The sequence below is a fragment of the Microtus oregoni genome, unplaced genomic scaffold, assembly GCF_018167655.1.
Source record: "Microtus oregoni isolate MIOR12 unplaced genomic scaffold, Mior012 000101F_ref0000407, whole genome shotgun sequence".
In the NCBI taxonomy this organism is placed as follows: Eukaryota; Metazoa; Chordata; class Mammalia; order Rodentia; family Cricetidae; genus Microtus; species Microtus oregoni.
In genome coordinates, this window is record NW_024544715.1 from 2,281,040 (window position 1) to 2,301,440 (window position 20,401).

The window sequence follows — 20,401 nt, forward strand, 5'->3', positions numbered from 1 at the left end:
AAACCATTAGAGGAAAATGTAGGGAAATGTTCAGAAAATAATATAAACAGCTAAACAATGGGGTCTCATGAAATTAAAATTCCTGCACAGAAAAGGAAAGAGTTAACAAATAAGGACACAATCTACAGAAAGGGAAAAAAAAATCTTTGCTGGAGTATTAATACCTAGAACATTCAAAGAATAAAGAAAAAAAGAAATCAAATAACCCATTATTTAAAGTAGCTTATGAAATGAAGACAATTCTCAAAAGATGAAAAATGAACTAAATAAATTAAGTTAAAACTACATTAGATTTCATGTCACCCAGTAAAAATAAAAGTAATAAATAAGTAAATAAAAAATTTTGGCAAAGATGTAAATAGAAGGTGAGAATGCTTCTGAGAATGCAATCGAGTTCAGACACTATGAAAATCCATACAGGTTTATCAAATGTACAAAAGTGACTCCTGAGTACACAAAGGACTCCAAAGTCAAGACATCACGTGGCTGCTGAATTCAGTTCCTGTCTCCCACTCACGCAGAAGACTATTTTTTTTTTTATTGCGAAAAGAAGAAAAAAAAGCATAAACAAAAAACAAGTTTCCACCTCCTCCCAGCCTCCCATTTCCCTTCCCCTCCTCCCACCCTTCTCCCCCTCCTCCCACCCTTCTCCCCCTCCCCCCACTCCTCTCCCCCTCCCTCTCCAGTCCACAGAGCAGTCCGGGTTCCCTGCCCTGTGTTAAGTCCTAGGTCCTCTCCGTCCATATCTAGGAAGGTGAACATCCAAACTGGCTAGGCTCCCACAAAGCCAGCACATTAAGTAGGATCAAAACCCCCTGCCATTGTCCTTGGCGTCTCATCAGCCCTCATTGTTCGCCATGTTCAGAGAGTCCGGTTTTATCCCATGCTTTTTCGGTCACAGTCCAGCTGGCCTTGGTGAGCTCCCCGTAGATCAGCTCCTCTGTCTCAGTGGGTGGATGCACGCCTCGTGGTCCCGAATTCTTTGCTCATGTTCTCCCTCCTTCTGCTCCTCCTTGGGACCTTGGGAGCTCAGTCCAGTGCTCCTGTGTGGGTCACTTTTTTTTTTTAAAGGGGTATTTTTTTTTATTTATTTTATTATTTATACAATATTCTGTCTGTGCGTATGTCCGCAGGCCAGAAGAGGGCACCAGACCTCATTACAGATGGTTGTGAGCCGCCATGTGGTTGCTGGGAATTGAACTCAGGACCTTTGGAAGAGCAGGCAATGCTCTTAACCACTGAGCCATCTCTCCGGCCCCACGCAGAAGACTATTGATCTGTGAATCTAGCCCTAAGTAAAAATCCCTTTATTATGCTCCATTCTGAGCCAGTGTGGGACTGCTTTATTGTAATCATCTACATCTATCACCCCACAAGGATTCCAACACCATGCCTAATAGGACCGACCCACAAGGTCCCCACCACCATCACCTTCAACTGCCTGGCTTGATTTCAACTAAGTAGTTGTTTGCCAAAATCACGCTGCAGCAGAGCAACACTTTTGGCAGGCATGCCGCACAGCAACTAGGCAATTTAACAATTTACGAACCCTGAATGCTTTCCTTCCCCCACACTGGTGGCTTTCCCCCATGCATACTTTCCTGTGTGGCAACTTGCACACCACCTGGAAGCACAGACTTCTCTGGTCTGTGCTTGTAGATCATTGACTGCCTGGAAGTTCTGAGTTCCTTGATATTCTTTTGATCAGCTCAACCCTTTTCCATATATAAAAGCACTGCTCTTAATTATCTAAATTTCTTAGTAATTAAATTCCAGGAAATTTAGGTACCAAAACCTGCCTTGCCACTGCCGGTTGCAAGCAACCAAAACAGTGACACTGCTGGTCAATAAATATTATTACACCTACAACAATTTACTGAAGACTCATAAGGGAGGTAAGTTCATTTGATCAATGAATAAATCAATAAATTTAAAAATTATATAATTGCAGACAATATCACCACCCAGGAATTCAATAAACTTTGCTTATATTATAGATGGTATTCTGTGAAGCTTATGAGGTTTTTCTGATACATCCATTTATGTGATACTGGGGCTTAGCTTACTTCATATCATACCCTTAAAAATGGTTTGATACCAGAGTCAAGAATGAGGCACTTTTAGAAATGATACAGTCATTACAGACTAATAATGAACAGCTAGCTGACAGGATTTATACCACTGAAAATCTAAAGTTGGCTGAAAAAAAATTAATGTCGTTGAAAAAGATACCAGCAATTTGACAAAATTCAATCCATGTCAATGGGTTATGAAACTTTACAAAAGAGTGCTGAAAAATTATCTGAAATAATTAATACTATTAAAATTGACAATCAAAACTTGTTAAAGACTATAAGTTAGCAGATAGAGTATCTCTCCAGAAAGGCAATCTGCATGCCATCCAAATAATAATCAAGAATGAGAAGTTATCATTAATGAAAAAATTTCATACCTTGGGATCATATTATAGAATGAGGACCAGAAGTTATTTGAGTGGATTAAATCATTAGAAATAGTCACAGGTCAAGAGATTCAGACTTTACAAAAGATAGTGGTAAAAAGATTTGAATCGATTAAGGAAATTATCAGAACTAATGAGCAGGGAGATAAGGTACAAGGAAAGGATTTAGCAATGCCAGTACATGTCAGAGTCAGAAAAGACTTACCAACAGTTTTAGCTACTTACCAATAATCACCTCTGATAAACCATCAAGTACTAAATACCCAGAAGGATTCAAAGAATATGAATGGAAACCTTTATGTATGAATGATGTAAAAGAAATTAAACAAGCAGTAGTATCTTATGGCTTGCATTCACCATGTGTTAGGGAGATGGTAAAGACATGGGCTTCAAACATTATGGCTACTCCACTTGACAGAATTCACTTAGTCTCAGCAGTCCTTGAAGATGAGCCATAATTACAATGGAAGTGATACTAGCAAGAGGAGGTTAAAATATTAGAACAACAGGGAACAGTCAAAGGATTTTAGGCTTACCAAGATCAAATTCTTGGTGAGGGCTTTTATGCTGATCCACAGGATCAAGCTCTTTATGATCAACACACCTTGTCCCTATGCTATACAGTATACTTAAATGCTTACGACAGGATTCAAGAATCAGGAGGAAAAAAACTGAATCAAATATAAGGGTTAAACAAGGCCAAAGAGAACACATCAGTGATGTTTTACAAAGATTAACTAAGGCTGTACAAATAGAAGTAACAGACTCAAAAGATAGAAAAGTACTTATTGAATTTCTGGCTTTTGAAACTGTCAACATAGAATACAAAAAGATACTTGGGCCTTTAAAGGTTAGATCAGCACCAATGAATGAATGGATCCTGCATACAATGAACATTGAGACATTTGACTATAGCAATGAAGCTTGTGCAGGAAAAGCAATTTCCAAAGGTATGAAGAGACACCAAAATGCCAAATGTTTTTTAATTATGGTAACAGGACACTGAGAAGGAATTGTAGACAAGGTATTCCTAGAAATAATGTCTCCTCTGGGAATAACAAAATTACAAAGTCTCAACCTTCTAAATTATGTCGAAGATATGGCAAAGATTGACATTGAACCAATGAGCGTAGATCAACAGAAGACAAGGCAATCTGTTATCATCGGAAAACTCCTTGGTGGGGGGGGGGGCTCTTGCAGGCCCCCAGGTCAAAAGTGGTCCAGTCATTCCCAGCCACTGTGGAAGACTTGCCTCATCAGGAAAATTTAAAAATCCAGGGCCTGCTGTAAAAAACCATGCTGTTCTGGATGATGGAATAAACAGAGAATGAATAAAAAATTCCAGTAGATAATAGGAAACTTATATTTTGGCAGACTTTTATAGATCAACAAAGACCAAAGCTGACAGAGAGACTAAAAAGTATTACAATTAAAGTATTACTGGACATGAGTGCGGATGTAACTATCATTTCTCCAGAATCTTGGCATCCGAACTGGCCTCTTGAAGAGGCAGATGTTCAATTCCTAGGAATTGGAACCCTATCTCAAGTGAAACAAAGCATGAGATAGGTTGAATGCATGTGACAGAGGACAGAGAGGAAGGCTGTGGCCATATGTGGCTAATATCACAGTGAATTTATGGGGTCATGAATTGCTGCAGCAATGGAATACCCAAATTAAGATTCCTACAGTCCTTCTCATGTTTCTGGGAAGGATATTATAAGGTACTATAAAAAATGGTAACCAGTTAATCCAGGCTGTACAAGAACACAAAACAACTAACAAACCTTCAGAGGTACTAATGACCCTACCTTTAAAATGGTTGACTGAGAAACCAATATGAACCAAGCAATGGTGTTTAACAGAAGAGAATCTACAGGCTTTAAAACATCTGGTACAGGAGTAACTAGATGCTCACCATATTGAAGAATTAATTAGCCCTTGGAATTTTCCTGCATTTGTTGTCAAAAAACAAATCTGGGAAATGGAGAATGGTGACAAAATTGAGAGATGTAAATAAGGTGAGTCAACCTATGGTCCCTCTACAATCTGTAATTCTTTTGGCTTCCCTATTACCTAACTGGTGGGCTCTTATAGTTAAAGATTGTTTCTTTACTATACCTTTACAAGAAAAGGACAGGGAAAATTTTGCCTTCACAGTGCCTACTTATAATTCTCATCCGACTAGGAGATATCAATGGACCGTTCTGCCAAAGGGAACGCTCAATAGCCCCACCCTGTGCCAATATTTTATAAGTCAGTCATTGGAAATAATACATGAACAATTTCCTCAGTCTATAATTTAGCATTATATGAATGACATTTTGCTATCTGAATCAAATGTAGATACTTTAGAAAGAATGTTTGAAGTAGACAAAGTTTTGCCTAAATGGGATTACAAATTGCTCATGAAAAAATACAAAGAGGAGAGTCTATCAATATCTAGGTTACAAAAAAAAAAGAAAATTAAAACACAGAAAGCACAAATTAGAAGAGACCGATTGTGGACTATAATGACTTTCAAAGATTGTTAGGAGACATGTTCAATCTACAATCTGCTATTAGGATAACACCTGATCTAATAATTCATTTAAACAAAACCTTAGATGGTGACAAAGACTTAAATAGTCACAAGGAATTAACAGCTGAAGCTGAAAAAGAATTAACAGAAGGAACATGTGGATTTGGCTGATCCAAAGCTTAACTGCATTCTAGTCATACTGCCCTCCAGAATTTCCCCTACAAAAATTTTAATGCAGAAGGAAAATATTATCTTAGAATGGACAATAAACCATACCACATAAACTGAATAAAAAGTTAAAATCTTATGTGTAAAGGTCTCCGAATTAATTATAAAAGGAAAATGGAGACTTTGTCAAATAGCAAGGATAGATCCAGCAGATAGTATCTTACTAGTGATGAATAAAAAAATTATGAGGAGACAATGAACCCTGGCAAAGAGTTTGTGCTAATTGTTTAGGAGAGATTAACAGCAATTATTACAAAAGCGATGGAATTAACCAAATCAAGAGAGCTACTTGGATCCTTCCCCGCATTGTATGTGACACACCAATAGCTGAAGCCCATATGCTCTATACAGATGCAAATAAATCAGGAAAGGCAGGTTATAAATCAGAAGATTTAAGTAAGGTGGAACAAAGCCCATATAATTGTGTCCAAAAGTAAGAATTATGTACTATTTTCATGGTACTAAGGGATTTTAAAGAACCTCTGAATATAGTTACTGATTCACAATATGCAGGGTCGTTTTGCATATTAAAACTACTGAATTTATACCAGATGAGACAGAATTGACTTCAGTATATATTCAGGTTAAGGATATAATTGTGAATAAGAATTGTTCCATATACATAACATACATTTGATACCATAAGGGTCTGGCAGGTCCTCTAGCACAAGATAATACAGAAATTAATCAATTATTGATTGGAAATGTGCTGACGGTCTCAGAATTTCATTAAAACATCATGTCAATAGCAAAGGTTTAAAGAAAGAGTTTTCTATTACACGGTAACAGCTACAAGGGGATTAAAAGGAGATGTTCTACTAGCTCTTTCTATATCATAACCAAATACTGCTACCTGCAGGGAATAACCCAAAGGGTACTCAAATGAATTAAATCTAGCAGATGGATAATTCCACTAGAAATTTGGCAAAATAAAATATGCATTCCACACCATTGATACCTATTCAAATTTTCAATGGGCAACTGCTTTGAGCTCAGAAAAGGATGATTCTGTAATCACATATTTATCAGAAGTTAAGGCCTTCATGGGTATACCTGCACAAAAGACAGACGATGGTCCAACATATGTCTCTAAAAAAAGAAAACAGGTTTTTCTTTGCTTCTTATAATATAAAGCATATTATAGGTATACCAAACAATCCTATAGGCTAGGCAGTTTTAGAAAGATCAAATAAAACTATAAAGGATATGTTAAACAAACAGAAAAGGATGGAAAATACCCCCAGAAATAGATTGTATAATGCTTTATTAACCTTAAATTGTCTTAATGCTAATGAGAAAGAAACATCAGCAGAGACATTGGATAATAAAAAAAAACTTCTGAATTAAATCACTGCTAGTGTATTTCAAAGATGTGTTGACCAGTAGATGTGTTACGTTGGGGAAAGGGTTTTGCTTTGGTTTCCACAGGAGAAGAAAAGCCGTGGATACCATCAAAATTAATCAATATTCAGTTTGGAAAAAACAAACCTCTTGAGAAAAAGAAATAACAGCTCATCCACAGAGGTGACAATCATACAGGTGGTAAGGAAACCTCTTAAGGTTTGGGGTAGGGTTCTATAATTGTCTTTGCAGGAAAATACCCATCTTTAAAAAACTGAGAGACCTTGGATATCTGGAAACCTAAATAAGAAAAGGTAACTATCCAGAAAGGATCACCAAGCAAAGAGAAATCTGACTTAGGCAAACATATCATCTGCAGGGTAAAATTTATTTAACATCTATCAGTCTGTCTTGTCTGTCAGTCTGTCTGTCTGTCTGTCAGTCTGTCTATCTATACACACACACTTAAAAATCAAAGCTGGCTTTAGAGGTGGACAATGGCTATCCTTCTCTAAACCCAAGCATGTTGTTAAAAGAAAATTCAGAGTTTCTGTCTCATATCAGGAGCCATATGGTATGGGACAGAAAGAAGAAAGAATTTAGGAAAAATTTTACTTTTCCCCATAAATATTTTTGTCTCAATCATATCCTTTGTTGAACATATGTCTATATGAATAATGTTTAAGTTTTCCACAGTAAACAATGAATTTCCTGTAGTAATCTTTGAACTTTCCAGAAAGAAGATGGGACACCACAACAATTCCACCTGGTTAATATGATATCATAATGGTGATAGCACTACTTTAAAATCAGTTTTGGGTAACAGTTGCACAAGATGATTCCAACTTGGTTAGCTGAAATGATACACCTTCTTACAACATTCTGGTCAGAACTTCTAATAAGAACTTCAGAAAACTCTACCAACTACTCAGAGACTATTTGCAATTATAATAGACAATAATCTTGAAACTGAACCATCGTTTTAATTTTTATAGGATCCTACAGAAAGAACATCACTCGCATGAAAGCTGGAATTCTAGAAAACAACATCCCCTCTCCCAACAAAGTTTGTCCTCGGGGTTACAAACATCAATTAGGGGTTGAATATAACTAGTATACAGTTAGGGGTTGGGGTGGAAATTATATAGGCTCAGGGATCTCTTTTAAAAGGGGAGAGGGGATTGGAAAAGATAATAAGTCGATCAGTGTGAGCTTACTCACACTAACAATAGAGTAATAGTCGATCAATGTGAGCTATTATTTATAGACAATTTACATTGGTAAAGATTCTTGTATATTGATACAAATTCAAATTATATTTGTTATATTGAATATGTTCCTATTTCTGTTTACAATATTTGTACAACTATGCATAGTTATTTTGTCATATTGTATGCATGCAAGTTTACTGATACAATTTAAAAATATATTTATTTATCATATTGCACTATACATTTCTACCTCTGATCAAGATACTTACATTGTTTACATTTTGAGGTCACTGATCTCATTTGCTGCACATTTGTTTAAAAATTGTCTAATATTCTAATATGAAGCCTTAATCTTTAAGCTATATAGGTATTAAGGATTATAGGTCAATCGTCATCCATGTTTGTCATTGTTAGACTAATCAGGTTCTTTAGATACATAGAGACTGTATTTCACATAGATAAGTAATCTTCAACCACTTCAAAGAGCTGTAGAATATGGTATTTAAATAACTTAGGGTTCTGTTGAAGTGAGACATGATCGCTCCTGGCAACACCAATCTATTCCCGAGAGAATGATGATCAAGGTCCACTTGGAGCTTCTTTTCTTCTTGTCAAAATATGAACTTTGGGCAAAGAATTGTCCCTGTCTTGACCACTGACAAAATGCACAATGTCCAGACAAGACAAGCATGATACAAGAAAAAAAAGACTGCCTGCCAATCCTTGCCAACACAGGATAAGATGGTCTTGAAAATTTTCCTACTTCTGAAAATGGTCTGTTAGTAACTCTAAGCCAAAGTTGATTGGCCCAATGTTGCAAATGAGACTTTGGGTGATTGCCCAGGTTGTCTCTGTCACTTATCACACATTTTGGAAGTTGCCTGTTTGCACTTCCTATTTATTCAAGTAATATTACTTCCCTTCTCAGGTCTTCCATGGGTTGAAGACTAGATAGTAGCTACTTTCCTCTCATCACTTAGACAAGCCATTTCTAATAAAAGACTTAGATTCCTTAGGATAGGACAAGTAGTGAAATATTTAACATGTTTCTTGCTTAATATTTTTTATGCTGGTTGTAATTCTAATTTTTATAGTTAACATTTGTTCATATTGTATATAGTTTTGTATTAGGCGTAGAATGCTCTTATTTAGACAAAACTGTAAGGTACTGTGGGAACTCCTTCAGCCAATAGCCTTTAAGATACTGGCATAGGCCATATGTACTATATAAACAGATGTAGAAACATGTGGCAGCCTCTTTGTTTCTGGATTTGGTTCCTGTTCTTTGCTCTCCACTTCTGTATAAGACTGTTGATCTGTGAGTTTACCCCTAAATAAAGAACACTTTATTATACTCAATTATGACTACTTTATTGTAATCGTCTGAGAGCCATCTCAAATACTTGTACTACTAAACAGGAAGCAGAATATAAACATGAGAAAAATAAAGCAAAACTTCAATGGTCAGTATTTGAGGGAATTTGGCAGTTTTAAATGTTTAGATCAAGAAAAACTGAAGTTTAATGAACTCCAACTTTGGAGGCTAGAAATAGGGAGCACCTTAACCATCAATCTAACTTCCAATGTTAAGAATCAGATCAGTGGTAGTCTTGGGTCCAGAAAGTAATGTGAGGACTGGCTGATGAAAAAAAAACAAGCACAAAAAAACCTTGTGGGATATTGAAAATATTCGTTTTATCTTGATTATGGTACCTGGCACATGGGTTTATCCTTTTGTCAATACTTACTGAACTGGAAAACACTATTCCATAAATATCCCGTTGTCTTTCAAGATTTCCTCCCAAAACAATACTGAACAATAGCTACAGTCTCTGTGTAGCCTGAATATCCAAACTACAAATTATTTCTAAATGAAAAATGGAAAGAAAGCTCAGGATAAAGCCACTGATCTACAATGCCTAGTATTTGTCCAACATGCCACGGGCACCTGCCTCAAGCCTTGTGGTAAACAGGAAGGGCCCCAGAAAAGAGAAAGTAGAGGTAGCAATTGCCATAGGGACAAAGTACACTATCAGAGAATGGCTAATATACCCCATGTCAGAAAATAATTTGGAAAGAGATATTTGACAAGCACCCATTCTGAAGATTAAATTATAAACTCAAAGTACCACAAGAAAAAAGAGAAACAACTACAACAAAAAAGACAAAATGTCAAAAAACATCTAGCTCCTGAAAAGATGAGCATCTAAGGACTTTGGAATTGAACAAGAAGTCCTAGAACCAAGACCTACGTATATGGTGGGGTTTTTTTCTATAAATAGACATTTACAATAAAGTTTAATCTGTAAATTAGGTGCAGTAAGGCTAATTAGAATTAAAACAATATACTTTAACAAGAGTATAATGAGGTTCTTCTCAGTCCTCAAAATAACCAGGACTCACCCTTTGTATGATGACATGAATAGAAAATAAAATGCCTACATAAGGAGATGAAGCAAAGTGAGTGACACAGGCATTGTGACAGTCAAACCTAAACTATCTGAACACATGCACTGACTCATTTGATAATTGTGGTGGCCACCAACTGACCAAGCAGTGGGCAGCATGTTAATTCTGGACACATTGAACAAGGAATGATTCACCTGCTGAACGTGATGACAACGTGTTTGTCATGCCATTGAAAATGACATATTTAAACATATGGATTATTTCCAGAATTTTACACTTAATATTTTCATAACATTCCTAATTGTCATTACCTGACACTACAGAAATAAAATTGGAAATAAAAGAATAGTAATAATATTCTAATGTATAAAGTTCAAGAATAAACAAAAATGATCTGTAGTGCAGTGGCAAGCCTAAGAATAGGACCTGGCAGAAGCATGGGACGGAGCTAAATGGCCTGAAGAGGACAGGAAGGTGATAGCGGACATGCTTAGTGCCTGGGTCTAGACTACTACTATGCAGGCTTTTCCAATCCACTGAAAAAAAGCACACAAGATTTGTGTCTGATATTTGTAAATTATAGTCAGTTTTTAAATTATTTATAAAGTACGTGGTTATACTGCCTGCATTTATGTCTGTACACTATAAAAAATGCCTGGTGCCAGGGAGGCCAGAAGAGGCCACTGGATTCACTGAAACTGGACTCACAGAAGGTTATGAATTGCCATGTGGGTGCTAGGAATCAAACCAGGGCTATTTCTTTCAGTATTTATAAACAACATTCGTACCTGTTTATTTGTAATTATTCTTTAACATCTTTTTCCCCTAAAACTTTATTTCTACACATCAGATCAAGTTTTAACTACTGATTTTCTTTACCTGAAGCGTGTTGCTCCATTCTCTTTTATTTTATTGTTATGAATAGAAGATGTATGAGCTTGAAGCGAGAGAAGTTTATTTCCAGGCAGAGTAATTTGTTTTATGATGGAAGCTGTAAAAACAAAATAAGAAAGAAAACAGAATTAAAACAAAAAAAATAGCAATCATGTCACATTAGGAAAATTCAGGACAGCTTTTAATACATATAAAATAATCAAAGATTATCTTAAGCTACCACAGAATTATGTTTAAATTATAAAAGGACAGTGAATGAAACCCCTGAATAAGAAATCATCTTATAAAGACCTCTAGATTATGTTTTCATGTAGTCTCAAATTGTCTTTAGAGTTAGAATCATTATAAAAACATCATACACAAAAAGTGACAGAAAAATGTTGATATTCATTGCGATATTATTAATACACATTTACTACTAGAATGGTTAATCTAATAATACAACACCATAAGCAGTTGTTTGTTTTAAAACAATATATACCCCTAAAGAGTACCTCTGTAAATGTAATAACTATCTTTCAGTCTTCCCTTGATACAACAGGTGCAAGTCCTGTCATATTCCAGATTCACTGTGATGAACCTGGAATGCCAGCACTACATGGAGGAAACTTACTAGTAGGCACTATAGTATTCGCTAGCATCTTCGGTCCACATTTCTGAGCGGTCAATGGTGATGAATGGGAAATGGCGGTCACTTGATCTGCATTGCCTCCTGAAGGCTGTTGAACTACCTGAAACAGTAAGAGTTCATTATAGCCACTCAAAAAAGCACTCTTTAGCCATGAACAAGAGTTTCCACAGTTTTTCTCTATCTAACACAATAAGAAAGCCTACTTAAAATTCATCTTCAGGATGGCCTCTGAGACATGGGGATCCTCCTGCCTCAGTTTCCTGAATGCTACCTGGGATTTGGGTGTCTATCACCATACCCAGTTTAATTTGTATGAAGCAAAATTATCTCGTTCAAAACTGAAAAACATTATCACATATATTAAAATCATTTTCTACAGCAGAATTCAAATTTAAGAAATAAATCATATAGATAATACTTTTCTTAATTTACCATGGAAAATTTCAAACACATGCAAAATATAGAGAACAAAAATGAAACCATTACACCACTAGCCAGATAAAATAATGATTAATTCTTACATAATCACATGTTACCCACTTCCCAATTTTAAAGCAAATAAAGAAATTTTTGTTTGTTTGTTCGTATTTTCCAGACATGTTTTCTCTGTGCAGTTTTGGCTATCCTGGAGCTTGTGCTGTATGTAGACCAGGCTGGCTTCAAACTCACAGAGATCCACTTGCCTCTGCTTCCCAAGTGCTGAGATTAAAGGCGTGCGCTACCACCACCTGGCTTAAGAAATATCTTTTTTATCCATAATATTCCAAAGTATATCTATAAAAGACAAGAATGTTTATGTACTATTTTTTAAAAAGTATCATCCTAAACCTTTCAGAAAGCACAGTTCTCTCAAATAATAGTTACAGAAATACAGTAATGATTGGGGATAAAGAGAAACTAAAGTACTAACAAGATTATTATTTTCAGCTTCAGAGAAAAGACAGAAAAGCAGAATGTCATATTTTCACTTCAAAGAAAAAAAAGTCATCATGTATTTGGGCCAGCTACTGATAGTGATATAATTAGAAGTTCTTATATTTATATAAAGTGTGATGGTCTGCCCAAGAGAAATGATTCTAAGTAAAAATTTATAAAAACAATTTATTCTATACTATAATTATCTGTAATAAAAATGTACAAATCAAGTGTGTACAACTAAAAAAAAAACGTAGCAAGCAAAGCACTGCAAGTATGTATCTTTAATCTCAGTACTCAGGAGGCAGGGGGATCTGTATGAGTTCCTAGTCTACACAGCAAGTTCCAGGCTAGCCAGGGATACATAATATGACCTGTCTCAAAAAAGTAAAAAAAAAGTAACAAGAAACACACAGCATTCCATAGATTATAGACATAGAAATAATTCAATTGCTATCACTGTTTGTTAGAAGAGGTCTCTTAGCAATGGAGATGTAAGTTGGAATAATTCATTTGCCATCATTATTTGATAAAAGTTGTGTTATATGTTTGAGAGAGTCTTAAAACTAAGTAGCTTAGGTGGGCTTTAAATGTGTGATGCTTCTACCTCACCCTCCTGAGTAACTAGGATTACAGACCTGAACCACAAAGTCAGGCTAGAAAAGAACTCTTTTAAAAAAATAATATATATTTCAATCAAGATATGAACTGAGATCTGAGATCATGCATATTCTGAATTACTAGGGTTTGGGCTAAATGAAGTAATACATTTTTATGCATTCAGACTGACAATCAGAAAAGAATCTCTCTTTTGACCTAGCAATCTTTGCTGTCTCTTTTACAGCCCCCTCAGCCTTACCATGGCCTGTGCTGGTCTGCAATCCTGAGGATAGTCCTGACCCTGCCTGGCTGTGCCAATCAATGCCCTGGTGTCCTGTGCCCTGCCCATGATGAAGGTGACAGCCTTCAGCAGCAACAGCATCATTGTGGCCTGGATCCTATGTGGTTCAGAGCACCATCCAGATGCAGTGCAAGGTGTTATGACTCATTACTGGTACTGCCGCAGGAGTGTTAGGACTCACTACTGGTACTACCCCCAGGAGTGTCATCACCCTCTTCATTGTCCTACTTGGCCTGCTGATGTACTTTGCTGAAGTACTGACCAGAGAACCTTAGGGCCCTGAGCTGAGCCATCAAGAAATGATGCCTAGGAGTTTTGGGTTGTTTTGTCTGTGTGTTTGTGGTATGTGTGTTTCTTCACCCTCAACAAAAGCCTTTCTTTCTTTTTTTAAAAAAATATTTATTTATTTACTATGTATATAATAGTCTGTCTACATGTATGCCTTCAGGCCAGAAGAGGGCACCAGATCTCATTACAGATGGTTGTGAGCCACCATGTGGTTGCTGGGAATTGAACTCAGGACCTTTGGAAGAGCAGGCAATGCTCTTAACCACTGAGCCATCTCTCCAGCCCAACAAAAGCCTTTCTTAAACTGCTGATTCTGTTTGTTCTTGCTTATGGTGAGTTTTCTCTACTGCTACCTGCTTCACTGGAGAGTGTTCCTGCACTTCAAATCCTTACCAGCCAAAGGAAATAAACCAGATCAAAACTCACATGGTTGTTTCTATACAAAACAGCTAATGATAAAATAAAAGGTTAGTATTTACTTTGAGTGTGTAACTACTATAGGAAAAATGATGGAGAGCCAGTAAAATCAGCCTTTACAAGAACTGAATTCTTACAAAAATTCCGAGACTACCAAGAAGGCTCACATTTCAAATATTTGTGTACAAAATAAAAGCTTACAACCAAAAGAAACTGAGAAATTTTAGTTCATACAACCCCTGTATAACATTAAACCCTGAATATAACATACAACAGTTAACAAGAAAAAAGGGGTAACATGTGAAGAAAAGAGAGCATGCACCACTCTTTAAAGTGGTGGTGGGTAAAATGTATTTCATAAAATATGAATTGAAACCATGTAATGGTAGTTTGGAAGAATTCTTACAACTTGTGTGGAGATCTTATGCAAAAGCCTAAAGATATAAAACTCTCCAGAATTATTCTAATGAAAGGTAAATAGTAAGAAAATCTTAAGCTCATGATCAATATTAAAAGAATTATCATAGTATGAATATAGATATAGTTATTGGTTGGCTGACTGTGAAACAAAGAGTAGTAAGATTTGGCTATTCTGGCAAAGAGAAGCTGAAGGAGATAAAGCTTTGGTTAGCAGTATTGGATGTCTCACCAATGGCTACATTTACATATCAGGAGACCAAAAATATATCTTCTGATGTCAAAGATGCCACTTATATTAATTTTATTAAAGAATAGTGATATTGGCATAAGGCTCATCTCAGAAAGGGCCTACTATAAACAGATGATGTCTTCCTTAAAGTCAGACTGGAAAATAGATTAGCAGGTCTGACAGCCAGCCTCTGCAGATTAGGGGAGAAAGGAAGCAGGGCTGTGCTGGAAAGCAGTAGCAATAAAGCATGATGGAGAAAAGGGCTGAACGGAGTGCCAGGGTCCAGAACATAAACTAGTACTTTTGCAAATGTAGCAGTGACCAAAGAGCCAACCAAGAGTTCAGAGCACATGTCCAACCTAGAACCCGGAATAGTATTAGGAATACAAGTATACAGTCTTCTTCAACTACTCTGCTTTTGTGTTCCATGGTGCAATTTACAAACTTGTGATTGGACTTGCGAGAAATCTTACTCTTTCAAAGTCAAGTCTTCTCAATCCATTGTTCCAGAACCCATTAGGTAATTAGGCTCTATTTTCCTCTTGATGTAAGATAACTAATAAAAGACTGATTTAGTCTTTCTCAGATTTTTAATGAATGCAAGTAAGACATCGTAAAGAATAAACTTTGTCTCATACTTTGTTAAATTGTGTCTGTGTGGTTTTAATGATGCTAGAATTGTATTCACTTTAAAGTAGTGCCTGAAAAAACACATCCTGAATTAATTAACAAAGTTACAGTTCACCAAAAAATTATTAAAGAAAGTATCCTGACATTAATCAGGGCATTCAAGAGCATATTCTTTATAATATGCATCTTCTTTATAGTGAATAGAGCTTGACCACAGATATGATCCAATGTGGAGATTTTCATTTTTAAATAACTTTGTGTGGTTAACTATAAAGAAATGTTTGCTCGCTTCTTTTTACCTCTATTTCCTAAGCATTTTCTTCCTCACCTAAACATAAGATTATGGTTTATAATAGACCTAATGATATTTTTAAATTACTTTCAACTTTAAATTCCTTAGCATTTTTTTAAATATTAAAGGCAAAATAAGAATCACACCTAACAACACAAGCCTATGATACTAGTTACTTGGTAATATGAGGTCAGCAGGTGGGTTGCAAGTTCAAGGTTAGCGTGGGCAATGCGACCCTAGGTTGGTTTTAGGTTTCTGTATTTGTGACAGGGTTTCTCTGCTGTCCTGGAACTTGCTTTGTAGACCAGGCTGGTCTCAAACTCACAGAGATCCACCTGCCACTGTTCCCCAAGTGCTGAAATTAAAGGAATGTGCCATGCCCTGCTAGAGACTTTTTGTTTTGTTTTTCGAGACCAGGTTTCTTGGTCTAACAGTCTTGGTGTCCTGGAATTCACTGAGATCCATCTGACTCTGCCTCCCAAGTGCTGGGATTGAAGGCCACAACTGTCCAGCTAAGACCCTGTTTTAAAAGAAAAAGAAAAAGGGTGGTGGAAGGATGAGTTTAATGAATTGTGCTCCCAGTACCCACAAAGCTGGGATAGTGGAGCAAGCCTATAAATCCAATACTGAAGGCAGAAACAGGAGGATTCGACTGTGAAGAGAATGGAGAGACAGCTCTCCAGAGGCTCACAACTGTTTGTAATTACAGCTCCCAGTTCTGACAGGTGTAATATATTCACTCAGACACTCATATGCAGAAATAAATATAAAGTGGACAGAAATCCAGAAAAAAATCTAATTTCAATCTCTGGTTTCTATACACCTGTAGATACACACACACACACACACACACACACACACACACACACGGGGGAGGGGGAGGAGAGGAGAAGAGAGAGAGGGAGGAAGGGAGGGAGGGAGGGAACGAACACTACAAAAGACTAAAGTTACAGCTCAATGATAGAACATTTGCCCAGAATGAACAAGGCCCTAGCTTCAATCTTCAGTACTAAAATAATGTCATCATAATAACCACCTATGTAATAGCTCCCAAAAATATTTAGACCTAATGTAATATTGAAGCAATAATAAAAAACAAAGAGACTTCTATCAAATATTTATCCTAAGCACTTAAATCATTACAATGTAATCCCAACACTTCGGAATCAAAGGGAAGAGGATCTGTGAGTCTCACGCATGCAGCAAGCTAGCAAAACACAAACACACACACACACGAAACAAAGGAAATAAATGTTAAAAACAATTTTTAAAAGTGATTAATATTGGGACAACTAATAAATTTTATATCAATGTCCCATGTGTGACAATAGGTTTGGCTATGTAAATTTAAAAACCATCCTTTTCATTAGGAGATACACAGTCACACATGTGGGCACAATCATGTATTTCCTAGATTGCAAATTTAAAATCAACTTGGAAATAAGTTAAACAAACAAACATACAAAAAAGGTCAGCGATATAGACAATGGGAGAATGTTTGTGTAGAATGCTTAAGGCATTTTAGCACACTATCACTGTAAAAGAAGAAGGGAAGAAAGGCGGGAGGAAGGGAGTGAAAAGAGAAGGGACAAATATACATAAAATTTTAAAGTACACAGTCACACTTCCAGATACCTATCAGATGTTCAGTAAACACTATGAGTGAGCTTCTCTATGTAGTTATAAAGAGGAAAATTGACCAAGCAAGGCAAAAAAAAAAAAAAAAAAAACCCCCTTAACTAGTCACATTTGGAAAGTATACGAAGTCTTGCCAGTCAGGTAGCTGAGGAAGAAATGAACTGTTACTCACTAGTTGCTTGACTTTGACCGCCTGTGGAATGCCAGCTGACTGTGGAAGGAGGGGGCCTGGCTGTGCAAGTTTCATCTGGACTGGAGGGCCAATGACAGGTTTTTCAGGTTTGGTCCCAGCAGAGGTGATGGCAGGCTTTACAGAAGGAAGACAAAGAGGTGCAGCCGAAGTTTCTCCAAAAGTTACTGCTGGAAGGGCCAGTGTAACTGCTGCCCCAGACACAACTGGCTTCTCAGGCTGTAGGGAGGAGACTGCTGTCCCTGGATTTGGTACCGACGTTGTAAGTGGTTTTGAAGTCTGCAGCAACACAGTCGTAGGTGTTGTACCCCCTGTTACAGCAGCTGGGGCCACAGGATGTAGTGTCACAACCCCAGTGTTTGCTCCTCTTGGACCAGAAAGCGGATTCAGAGTCTGAACAGACAGAGTTCTGGGCACTGCTGCTCCAGAGCCAAGGACGGGGGAAACAGTACTTGTCACCACAGAAGCTGTTGCTGTCGTGGTACAGGAGGGAACAACCACCTCACCAGAGAGTTCCTGAACACAGTTCTCAATGAAGCTCTGGGAGTTAGGGAGAAGTTGTCTTAAGGCAACCACACTCTTCTAGACACAGTAAAGGAAAGAAGATAAAAGTTAACAAAATAAGCTTAAAGTAAACCAAAAATTGTATTTAACAACATATGGTTAAGTATATCAAGTATTTCATATAAGAAAACTGGTATTTTTGTTTTCCTATCAGTACATGGATTTAGAGGCCAAACTGCTTTCTCAGTGAGAAAATATTACTTTAAATGTGAAAATATTACATTTCTTTTGGATATGTCAATGATCAACTTGATAAAACTCATCTCTCTACTCATCTAAGTTCATCAGTAAACTATTGATTTATTATCTGTAAGATTATTTATAGCCCAGAGGACCTAGGTCATTTCGTTAAATAGCTTTTAACATTGGATGTACATTGGTTTACATCCAATGCAAAGCCTTTACATCAAAGTAAAACTAACAGAGTGAAAGAGGATTTAATACGTTTCAACTAGAAATTTAAAAGGAAGTTCCCAGAAAAACCTAACTGGAAACAAATGCTAAAATAATGAGTTAAAGAGATAATTAATTATTTCTAATCATGACAAATATTAAGCTGAAGTGCCAAATCTATCCTTTCTATGTAGCATTTAATCCCCAAGCACTCTCAGTGATGCCAGGAGATATCAAGTGGTTTTTTTGTTTCTTTTTTTGTTGTTGTTGTTGTTATTTTTTAAAAAGAAGATTCATAGGTCCTTAAAAAGCAGACACAGCTGGGCGTAGTGGCACACACCTTTAATCCCAGCGCTCTGAAGTTAGAGGCAGAAAGATATCCGAGTTCAAGGTCAGCCTGGTCAACGGAGTGAGAGACCGCCAGGACTAAGCAAAGAAACCAGTCTTAAACAAACAAAACAAAACCGGAGGGAAGGAGGAAGAGTGGGCAGATGGGAGGGAAAGGAAGGAAGGAAAACAAAAGCTAGTGACTTTAGCTAGGATACTAGAGTTCAACACCTTAGATTCAATTACCAATACTACAAAAAGAAAAACATTCTATGGGGGGAGGGGAATATATGATACAAAAGGAGGTAATTCTAGGGGTAGAAAGGTTTAAGTGAGGAGGAGAACAAAGAGAGAAGCCAGAAAGGGGAAGAGAGTCAAACTAAAACCAATTATGGGTGCAGGGGATAAAAATCCAATGCTTGGTAAGCTATCAGAACAGTATGAGTTAGAATGGAGGTACCCTGTGTGGTAGGTAGCTGTTTGCAAAAGCCATTAAATGATCTTCTCATTGCCGGCAGGGGACTACTGCTTCAAGGTGTTGATCAGAGTCCCAAGGCCCCCAAACAATATAGGCAATTGCCACTGCTGTTGATTGCTCACTAGACTGTTTTTTTGTTTTTTTTTGGTTTTTCGAGAAGGGGTTTCTCTGTAGCTTTGGAGCCTCTCCTGGAACTAACTCTTGTAGACCACGCTGGTCTCAAACTTACAGAAATCTGCCTGGCCTTCGGAGTGCTGGGATTAAAGGCGCTTGCCACCACGGCCCGGCTAGACCTAACCTTGCTGAAGTGGACATATGCGAGGGTCACAAAACAAAAAAAGCAAGTTGAAACTGGGCTGGAGGCTCCTCTGTACTGGTATACCTCCATAGTCCTCAGGTGTGCCATTTAGGCTGCTCCAGGGAAGTTATCAAAAGTTTTATTCAGCTGTAGATTCTGCATGCACCAAGCCAGGCAGGATACAGTCACTAGTGCAACAGTGGCAACCCCACCACTGCTTTGAGGAGATCAACTGCTTTCTGACTAGATAGATCTGAGATCTTGCTACTGCAAACCTGTTCAAAATCCTCTGGCTGAGATTATAAGCCCTAGTAATGTTATTGCTGTTCTTTTGTTAAATGAGTACTATACATCAACAAAATTGCTTCCGAAATAATGTTTGTGTCCCTATATTAGTGCTGCTGTTAACTTTGAATCAGTGAAGCTTCTTTTTGCAGCAGTAAGTAGTCTATAAAGACTAATAATTGGTCATAGTGCTAAGGATAAGGAGCCGCTGAATGGCCAGTTATAACAGATGTTTCATCAACCCCTTCAAGTCTCAGGGATTATCACAGAAGTGGGGTAATAATGTTATAGCACCAGAGGAAGGGGAGTCCATGTGGAACACAGATTCCAGGTGTGATTGCCTTCACAAGATCTGCATAAAAGAGGGGAAAATGGGAAAGTAGAAAGGAAGGGAGGGTAGAGTGAAGAAGGGGTAATAAAAACCCAGTAGTAAGTGTGGG

General features: G+C 37.1%; 1 protein-coding gene across 1 annotated transcript in view; it reads right to left on the bottom strand.

The window, feature by feature from the left end:
- Positions 1-20,401, bottom strand: part of LOC121443157 (transcription initiation factor TFIID subunit 4B-like) — a 121,314-nt gene that overhangs the window by 69,182 nt on the left and 31,731 nt on the right. Inside the window, exons 7-9 of the mRNA XM_041644830.1 lie at positions 17,599-18,198; positions 11,679-11,796; positions 11,051-11,162 (exon numbers count right to left, since the gene is read on the bottom strand). Coding sequence (XP_041500764.1) covers positions 11,051-11,162; positions 11,679-11,796; positions 17,599-18,198 — 830 coding nt within the window. The remainder of the gene's footprint in view (positions 1-11,050; positions 11,163-11,678; positions 11,797-17,598; positions 18,199-20,401) is intronic.